This window comes from Portunus trituberculatus, chromosome 20 (genome assembly GCF_017591435.1).
Source record: "Portunus trituberculatus isolate SZX2019 chromosome 20, ASM1759143v1, whole genome shotgun sequence".
In the NCBI taxonomy this organism is placed as follows: Eukaryota; Metazoa; Arthropoda; class Malacostraca; order Decapoda; family Portunidae; genus Portunus; species Portunus trituberculatus.
Window position 1 is genome coordinate 15084290 of NC_059274.1, and position 10000 is coordinate 15094289.

Genomic DNA, 10000 nt, shown 5'->3' on the forward strand with positions numbered 1-10000 from the left:
GAAAGTCCGGTTGTTTGAGATATTGCCTGAAGGAGAGGAGAGAAAGGAGGAGAAGGAGGAAAAAAAGGAAGGAAGGAAGGAAGGAAGGAAAGCATAGAGTAAAAGGAATTGAATTTTGATACTTGTTGGCTTCATATTTCGGGTACTGTAACGATCTGCTCTCTCTCTCTCTCTCTCTCTCTCTCTCTCTCTCTCTCTCTCTCTCTCTCTCTCTCTCTCTCTCTCTCCTGGGTGGCATTTCAACCTTTCCCACCTTCCTCCCTCCCTTTCCTATCTCACTTCCCCTCCGTCAGGCTGCGTCATTGGTGATGTTATCTCGCTCTCCGTGACACCTGCCTCCCCACCATGACCCCCCTCTCCTTTCCCTGCCTTTCCCCTCCTCGTCCTCCTCACCATCCTTCCTTCTTCCTCCCCCTCACCACCTCACTCTCCTCCTTTGCCTTCCCCATCCTCCTCCCTCCCTTTCCCTCTTTCTCCTCCCTCCAACTTTCCCTCATTCCCTTCCTTTCCTTCTCTTCTCCCTCCTCTTCCCCTCCCACTTACCTGTGTTTTACTGTCTGTCACCATGATGCCTTCCCACTTATTCCTTTTATATTATATATATATATATATATATATATATATATATATATATATATATATATATATATATATATATATATATATATATATATATATATATTAAATAAGCAGTAAACTTAGGCAATAGTATCCCACATGTAATGGTTAAGGTAGTTAGAGTGTAGAAATAATATTTGAAAGTGTAGGGGAACGACCGGGAGGGAGGGAGGGGGAGGAGGAGTTGAAGGGTTTATATCAGTTGACTCAGACCTCTCGAGATGAAGGGAAGGGAAAGAGAGGGTGGGGGCGAAAATAAGTAGGGAAGAAGAGGAAAGAAAGAGGAAATGGAAGAAGGCGTGGAGGAAATCTTTTAAAACGAAGTCACTTGACCGTGTAAGTAGAAAATGGTTCCCCGCAAACACTGTCTGGAAGTCCCGAGGCCAGACTTGTGCAGCTTGGTGTCCAGCGCGGCGCGGCGCTGCTTCTCATGAAGGGTGACTCATGTTCGCTGGCAGATCACGTGTGTGTGTGTGTGTGTGTGTGTGTGTGTGTGTGTGTGTGTGTGTGTGGTGTGTAGGTAAAGACCTTGGGAGGACTGGGGGGCGGCGGTCCTGATGACAAGTGCAAACAGGCCCCCGGAGGGGTAACCCTTAAGAGGCCTGCGTCTGCGTGGCCAGCGAGGCGCCTTATAAAGGTGTGGTGGTGGGCGAGGTCGCCCGTGAGGTGTGCGTGAGGAGGCTGTGTGTTGCGCCACCACTAACGTCGCCGTCCGCAGGGAGTCGCCGCCGCCGCCGCCGCCAGTACCTGCCGCCCTCGCCGAAGCTGCTGCCGCCGTCACGACACCTTTGCTGCCGCACGCCCCGACCATTGCCCTGCCCCGCCCTATCCCGCCCCGTCCCGCCATCCCGGAGAGTGCCCACCGCCCGCTGGATGAGCGGCGGCCCCCGCGCGGCGCGGCCCCGCGGGGACTGACGCAGCGCGCCGTTGTGAAACTGTGAGGCGTCGAGGGGCGGCGACCGTGGCGGGTGAGGCAGTGTCAGCCCGCCCATGACCATGCTGGACGGGTCGGGGTCCGGGGCGGGGGCGGGGGCGGGCGCCGGCGTGCAGCGGCGGGGCTCCGCTACGCCCGGCGGTGCCTGCCCGTCCGGCCCTTCGCTCTCACTGCCGGCGGTGGCGCTGGGGATCGAGCTGAACGACCTCGCCAACGCCTTATGACGCCTCGCCTCCTGCGATGCCACCATGCCCGAGGGGCCGGCGCCCGACCTGCCGCCAGGCGTCCGTGCTCGGCGAAGCAATTCAGCACGAGCTTCGCCTCGCCACTCCCCGCGGCACTCGCCCCGCGGCAGCCGCCATGGGTCCCTGCGGCGAGAGGGCGAAGATCCGCTGCCCCCGCTGTGCCCCATCCACCTAGAGCCCTCTCAGCGCATATCGCCTCGCTCCTCGCCCCGAGTGTCGCCCCACGGCAGCCGCCATGGGTCTCTGCGGCGGGGCAGCGAGGAGATAGCCACCATCTCCTTCCCCATCCACCTGGAGCCATCGCCGCGCCCGTCGCCGAGGGGTAGCCGGCACGGGTCGCTGCGGAAAGAGGGGGACGAGTCTCCGGGACCCACCCACCTGGAGCCCCGCGTGGTGGTGGCGCTGCCCGCTCGCGTGCACACACTGCCACTGCCCCTCGGTGACGGGGACTACATCGCTCTCTCCCCTCTCGGCACGCCCATGCTGACCACCCCCGTCTCTCCCACCACGCCCACGCCCATGATGACGCCCACGCCCGCCACGCCCCTCTCACCCGTGCTTCCGAGGATCATCTCCACCAACTGGGAGTCGCTGGGAGCCTACGACCCCTACAGGTAGTGCCCGCGCCCTCACCCCCGCCCGCGAGCCCGCCGATCCTGATCCCAGCCCGCCCGGCCACCGCCACTCTGGATGTTCAATGTACTGTCACGCACCCCACTACCCCCTCCCCGCTCGCCGTCCCCACCGTGTTCCCCTCCACGGCTGAGGCTCTGCAGCGCCCCCTCCCCCCAACCTGTATGCCACCGTGACGCGGCACACCTGGCCAGCACTCACCTGAAGCAGCGCTGGCCGCCTTCCCCATGTCTGTCCCCACACCCCTCAGTCGACCGCTACTGGAGTCGATCTGTCGGGTTGTTTTCCTTCTTGGTATCAGATCTTCCTGTTTCTCCCTTCCTTGCACTATGTCCTGCCCCACTGTCGTCCCACGCCCTGCCACCGTTGCCATAGGACCAGCTAAGCCCTTACTCACTTGCTACCACACCTGTTGAACGTTTCGCTGTTGTTGTTGTGGTCGACGTCAACTTTGTCGTCGTCGTCGTCAGCGTCTTCCTGTCAGCGAGGAGGAAGAGGTCGTCGTAAGTACTTGCTGGATCAAAAGTAAAGTTAACGTGCCCTGTATCGGATCCCTCTCCTCTCCCTCACTCTCCCTCACTCTCCCTCACCTTAAATATCATCCAGTCCTCCCTCCATATCCTTAAAAAGCTCGGAATTCTCCCATTCCTCCTCCTCCTCCTCCTCCTCCTCCTCCTCCACTCGTTGGTTGGCCTGCTCGTGTTCCCTCGACCGCACGGTGCCGCCTTGCATGTGCCACAGGTGGTCTCTGTAGCCCAGGTGTGTTGATTGCCTTGCAGGTGCCCGGCGACCACTGCCCAGGTGACTCGTTGTTTGGTGTTCATACTTAAATGTTTTGATTCTCCTTCTCTGGACTGCCGTAGATATCATTAGCTTCGACGTATTCATTATTGTTATTACTATTATTATTATTATTATTATTATTATTATTATTATTATTATTATTATTATTACTATTATTATTGTCGTTATTTTTATTGTTATTATTATTATTGCTCTCTTTTTATGTTATTGTCATATTCCACGACCACGATTGTATGTAAGTTTAAATGATTATCATAAATAAGCTTTCGTAATGTTACTGCGCACGTGCGTGTGTTCCTGTGTGTGTGTGTGTGTGTGTGTGTGTGTGTGTGTGTGTGTGTGTGTGTCAGCAGTGTTGGTACGCCTGTGATAGAGTACCCGGATACTCTTATCTCTCTCTCTCTCTCTCTCTCTCTCTCTCTCTCTCTCTCTCTCTCTCTCTCTCTCTCTCTCTCTCTCTCTCTCTCTCTCTCTCTCTCTCTCTCTCTCTCTCTCTCTCTTAGAAAACTTGATACCTTACATAAATGGTTTATGAGTTAGCGAGGTGAGTCTCTGAATATGTGTAGGTGTGCCAAGGTGAGGTAAGGAGATGAGGTACAGTTTAATACATAGTATGACGATTAACTATGAGAGAGAGAGAGAGAGAGAGAGAGAGAGAGAGAGAGAGAGAGAGAGAGAGAGAGAGTAACATTCATTATACAGCATTAAGTTGGGTCGTACATATCGGGGCGCACGGCGATAAGATTACTGAGGTGGAAGAAGGCGGTGCCAAGGTGTATCAGCAGTGAGTGTGGTAGTCGTGGCGGCGGCTGTCGTAGGGTGAATAATGACATTGTGTTGTGTGTGAGTGTATGTGTGTGTGTGTGCGTGTTATGTGCGGTGAGGCCTATGGTGGATGGAGGAGGAAGAGGAGAATGGAAAGGAGGGCGTCCCTCAGCAAGGCCCTCAATCCCCGTCTTCAGAGGATGTGGTAGACAGATCCGCAGCGCCCGGACGCCGCTCCAGCAGCAAACCCTCCTCTGCCACCCTCCAGCTGACAGCAGCTCCCCAACGGACAGTTTTGCCTCGGTGAAAGCTCGAAACAGCAGATCCAGTGTGCGGGGCCCGAGGTTGCTGGTGAATCGTCGCTCACGCAGCGTCAAAACCAAGCCCAGACGGGCCAGGCTGTCCAGGACAATCTCTATTCACGAATCCTTTGCCACACAGAGGTTCAGCCTTCACCTGGAACCGACACACTGGCCACTCGCGCCCCGCATCGTGTCCGTCAGCAACACAGATTCCTGGGAGTCTGACACGAACCACCACCTCCCCGGCGCCGCTAATCACTTTGATCGCCGCAAGGTTTCTGCCCCGCAGAGGACGCCTAGCAGGCATGGGAGGGCAAGGGCAGACAAGACATCTGCTGTGTCTAGGAACAGTTTAGTGGCTGGCAAGGCAGAGACCCACAGCAGGTATGAAAGGTCTGTGGTGGAGGGCGTGGTTGCCGGGGAAGCAGCTCCTGAGCACCCTCGGTTGGTGCGCTACATCGCCCAGCCTGCCAAACTCAGTCCCGCCCGAAACCCTTCCATCCGGCTGGATCTCCTCAAGGATGGCCATGCAGAAGGGATCAAGTCGGACGCCCACAGTAAGGGTTCCCCGTCCATGGCTCGCCGCATTCGGGCAAGTCTCCGCTGGAAGAAGCCTCGCAAGGGTGAGGAGACCCCGGGCTTGAGACGCGGAGCTGTCCGGCGCTCGACCACCACTGTCACTGAGCACACAGGAGCCAAGCTTTTATTTGTGCCCAGGGACGACGCTGGCCAGGTACACGTCCAACCAGAGGCCGTGAGGGACGTGCAGGGCGAGGAACAGCTTCTCCACCACGACCAGGATCAGCACAGGTAGTGGTCCGTCTTCCTTGTCGACTGTGGTAGAACCTTGATTATCCTGCCACGATCACCATGTGTGTGTGTGTGTGTGTGTGTGTGTGTGTGTGTGTGTGTGTGTCTGTGTATGTGTCTGTGTGCGTGCGTGCGTGCATGTGTGCGTGAATGTGAGCTCGCGTGCGTGTGTGCAGCTGTCGTTTCCTCGCGCGTGACACCACAAACCAACAACACACACGTCTGACCCGCTGCCGCCCGCCAGGGGAGCACTGGTGAGCCGGAAATCCTCGCCACCACCAACATCATCATGAAAACTTATCAAACTCAGTTCACACCAATTACTGACGCACATACTCGTGCGTAGAGCGATGCCAAGGGTGTAAACGCACTCACACACACACACACACACACACACACACACACACACACACACACACACACACACAACTTTACCAAACTAAGTCAAACATGCATAATTATATACGTTGCACATTGATAAACAAATATTTACTCGCACCAACACACAGTATCGAAATAGTCACACTAGGAAAAATTGACCCTAGTGTGTCACAGAATAATGAACCACGATAAGAGTGTTGAGAAAGGAGCGCAGAGGGTAGCCACACTGATAGCCAGGCCGAAGCGTGCCGTGGGTGCACACTTATCTCCGCCTCAGTTTGTGTGGTGGCGTGAGTGTGGCTACTCCGTGCTGCCTCCCTCACCCTTGCGCCTCTCCCTCCTCATCTCCAGCATCTTGAGTGCAGCCTTTCAACCTTTCTGACCTCTTGTAATCAACCAGGGATCTGTGTTCTCTTGTAAGTCCTTTCCGCTGCGCCGCCGCCCCCAGCACTGCCTCCTGGCCGCCCCGGATTCCTGTGTTTACTTTGTGCCTCGCTCTTGGGAATCTCGGGCGAGGGTTCACTGGACACGCCCAAGTTTGTTTAATCTCCTGGAAGTAGTGTGCCTCGTAGCTCTCCCCGCCGAGCCTCCTGAAAGAGAACTAGACAGGCGGGGTGTGTTAATGCAAAATCAGCCCACCTGCGTACCTGTGGATCGGACAGGTGAGACAAGCGGAGGCAGAGGTGAGGCGGCAAGCAAGCAGGAACTCCCTCATCTCACAGGTGCGTGGCAAGCGAGTAGAGATGGAGGAGGCAGATAAGAAGGAATACTGTCCAATCCATTGCCATCAAGATAAAGCGGAACTCTTGTAGAAAAGACGGGTTGAGATTTGGGCTCAGGAAAGATTTCTCTCTCCTTTCTCACATCGCATCACGTGGAGCGACTGAACCGGAGGGACCTTGAAATAAACCCTCAGAAACGCTCGCATCGACTTAGCATATCGTTTATCGTTGAGGCAACCTGGAGAAATAAATAATCCCACCTTGACGGGAAAGAAACACGGCAGGGAATTCCAACAACACATACTGCTGACGTCGCCCACGAGAGGAGTGTGAGGGAGGAAGGAAAGGAGAGAGGAGCGGCGAGGCGAGGGGAGTCTCCAGGAAGCCCAAGCAGTGTTGACAGAGGCAGCTAGAATTGTTTACACATCCCACGCTGACCTTGATAGTGAGCCGTTCACCGCCGCTATAAATCTGATTGCTGAGTGCCGCTCTTTCTTCCCCGTGTGGTGAGGCAAGAATACCAGTCCACCGCACCTGACGCCTCTACCCATACTCACCTGAGCTTCTTACCTGCGCCACGCTATAGGATTCAGGAATTCATGATAACAAAGGTGGAAAAAAGTGTGATGTTGCAAGTCTACCTGTCCACTTGCCTGCCTCCCTTACACCTTTATTTACACCTGTACCAGTCCTTACCTGAGCCGTGTGGGAGATTAAGGAGTCAGTGCTCAAGAAAGGGAGAAAAGTGCAATGTAGCAACGATCAAGTGTTCCTGTCCACGCGTCAGCTCCCCTATACATGTGCCCACACCTGTTCCCTTCCTTACCTGACATAGCTGGAAAATTTAACGTAAAATCAGGTAATCAATAAATGAGCGGAAAAAAGAGGACTTGAAGTAGCTGGAAGGGTATTATCAGTAAACAAAAGAGCATCAAGTGTATAATTTAGCTGGACCTCCTAAACACCCATTACGGGAAGGGAATTAACGAGACTCACATTTTATCGTGCCACTAACTCTCGAACTACTCGTTAAACACCTTAACTCTGCCGCGCAAAGGCGAGACGCTTGTAATGCCGAGGTGGAGCGGAACGCAGGAAGAAAGGGAGAAAAAAATAAACATAATGCGAAAAAGACAACTGGTATAGAAAAAAAAGACAGTAGCTACCAGTGACGTGTGAGTTTCACCTGCGATTCCTGAGTGTAATTAACCGTGGCTAATGCGTAATGGAAGCAACGACTCACCTGAACAGTGTCTCGATAACTCCCTAATTAAGGCTCCCGGATACCTGTGCTCACCTCTGGCAGTAATTAGACTTACCTGATCGTGCTTCATCCACCTTGCGGAACTTTTTGGGTGGGGTACAAGACACAAGTTAACGGCCTCGTACTCCTTTGTGGTTTGGTTCAGAGAGATGAAGAATACAAGGACGCTTATCGCAGAAATTCAAGAAAGAAATTGATGGGAATAAGAAATGATAAGAAGAATAGGAATTTAATTATGGCTGATTGGATGCAAGATGACGTGGTGAAGATCGAAAGCGTGTCAAGAGGAAACGCAGATTTAAAATAATAAGAAATGGACTTGAGAATGTGATAATAAGAGAACAGAAGCAGAGGGAGAGAACAGAGGCAGGTGCGAAACCACAAAAGTCAAATACTTGTCACTGGAAAATATTAAAAGACATGGCACGTTAGAGAACAATGAGAGAAAATGAGGAGCTTGAATGGAGGTGAGGAGATAAAAGGAAGAGGGACATAAATCTTGGCGCAACAAAAGGAAGTAAAGAAGATTAGAGACAGGATAAACCAGACGAAAGTAGGCGTGAAAACATAATGCGCTAAAGAAGGAGGCAGGAAGAAGAATAAGACAAAAACAAGTGAATATAAAAAAAAATCGAGGCAAAGAAAGATAAGTACAAGAAAGAAAAAAAAAACAATAACAAAACCCGGACAATTCATAGACAAAGGAAAGAAGAAAACTGAACATTGAAAAAACATGATAAGACAAAGATAAACTGAATAAATAAAAGAGAAAAATAAAAGGAGAAAGATAAAGGAGGAGAAGAAGGGAATGGGTTCACTGCTGAGGCCTGATTTCTGCTGGCCATGCGTTCGCTATTCTGGGCGAAGGAAGTGGGCCGCTGCATGGGTTCCTCCTGCTTCTGCGCCTGCTACCCCTTCTCCAGGTAACTCCTCTTCTCGCCCTCTCATTGCCGGTTTATGATCTCCACCCACCGCTAAATTATACTCTCCTCTTCTCCATCACATTTTTTTTTTACATACATGGCCGTCCTTTCATCTCTACAAGGCTGATATATTTTTTCGTCACTTCTCTTCTTTTATTATTTGAGTTTGAAATGATTTTATTTGGAGGGAGAAAAATTGTCACTGTCCAAACTAAGACTTTCCAGCAATGTTTTTTTTTCACTTTTCCTTTACTTTTTTTTTTTTGTCGTGTGTGTGTGTGTGTGTGTGTGTGTGTGTGTGTGTGTGTGTGTGTGTGTGTGTGTGTGTGTGTGTGGTTAGATAAAATATTAACTTCATAAATAGTGGTGAAAGTCTTCTATATATTCGCTAATGAGGAATTTAAATCTTGTCAAATCTGAACAAGAATTGCAGAAATGGATAAGACAAGGGAGACATTAACCTGGAGAACACGCCGTCACCGAAACCTTCATCAGAGACACTAGCGGTTGATTCTTGTACAATAGAACGGCGAGAAATATATGTATTCCCAAAATGAACAATATGAATAGCGTAAAAATGAACGAAAACTAGAACAAATGAACGAAAAGGGTGATAATAGTTGATTCTTCTGCAACAGAACGGCGAGAAATATATGTATTCTCAAATGAGCAATATGAATACACTGAAAATCAACGAGAACTAGAAAAAAATGTACAAGAGATATGATAAATAAATTCAGATTACATACAAACATTGAAGATTTTGTTAAGATAGATTTACAGTTGACTCTTTTGCAATATAGTGAGAAAATAAGTTGACATACATTGAAACTGAACAAGTAATCAACAAATGAGGAAAGAAAGTCAGAATATAACAACCAGAGCTTCTTTATAGAGGCAATACAGTACCTTACCAGTGACATTAAGCCCTTTAGTACTGGGACACATTTTTATCGTGAGTTTTGAGTATGATTAGACGATTTTATTGGCATTGGGAAGGGTCTATGGAGGCCAGAAGATTAATGGCCAGAGTCTTCACTATCTTAATCCCCTACATAAATTTCTGAAGCTGTATAAAGTCACCAAGTAATAACCAGAATATATATGAAAACTTGTCATGGTACTGAAGGGAATTAACGTCTTCAGTACTGGAACGCATTTGGGTGTGATTAGATTATTTTATTTACATTAGGAAGGGTCTATAGAGGTCAGAAGATTAATGAGCAGACTCTTCACTATTTCAGTCCCAACATAAGTTTTTGAAGCGGAAGTATATAAAGTAAGCAGAATATAAAAACGTGTCATGGTACTGAATGGGTTAAGTAAGGTTCCATTCCATCTTTCCCAGCCGTGTCGCAGCGTCAGTGTGTACCGAACCCCCGCAGCGGAAAGACCTCACCCGTTTTGTGTTACCTTGAGGCATAAATCTCCATAGCGTCGATGTGCAGTCAATAGCAATGTCAGGGTGGCGGTAACGCGTCTAAAAATACCCTCAATGCCTCCTACCTCGAGTCAATATCCTCGTAAATCATTCGTATTTATGATCCACCTTTTATTCTTATTCGTGCCATTTTATATTCTCCCTCAAGGCTTGTTTGT

At 50.5% G+C, this 10000-nt stretch overlaps 2 protein-coding genes across 5 annotated transcripts in view; both read left to right on the forward strand.

The window, feature by feature from the left end:
- The window catches only part of LOC123506688 (eye-specific diacylglycerol kinase-like), a 704579-nt gene that overhangs the window by 421506 nt on the left and 273073 nt on the right, over positions 1-10000 (forward strand). The window contains exon 1 of one of the 4 annotated variants that reach the window (XM_045258952.1): positions 1384-2411. The exons of the other annotated variants lie outside the window; for them this stretch is intronic. Within the exon in view, the coding sequence (XP_045114887.1) occupies positions 1801-2411 (611 nt within the window). The 5' untranslated portion in view covers positions 1384-1800. Of the gene's footprint in view, positions 1-1383; positions 2412-10000 lie in introns of those variants that run through there. 4 annotated transcript variants of the gene reach the window in all.
- The window catches only part of LOC123506690, a 10930-nt gene continuing 4957 nt past the window's right edge, over positions 4028-10000 (forward strand). Inside the window, exon 1 of the mRNA XM_045258958.1 lies at positions 4028-5111. Coding sequence (XP_045114893.1) covers positions 4123-5111 — 989 coding nt within the window. The 5' untranslated portion in view covers positions 4028-4122. The remainder of the gene's footprint in view (positions 5112-10000) is intronic.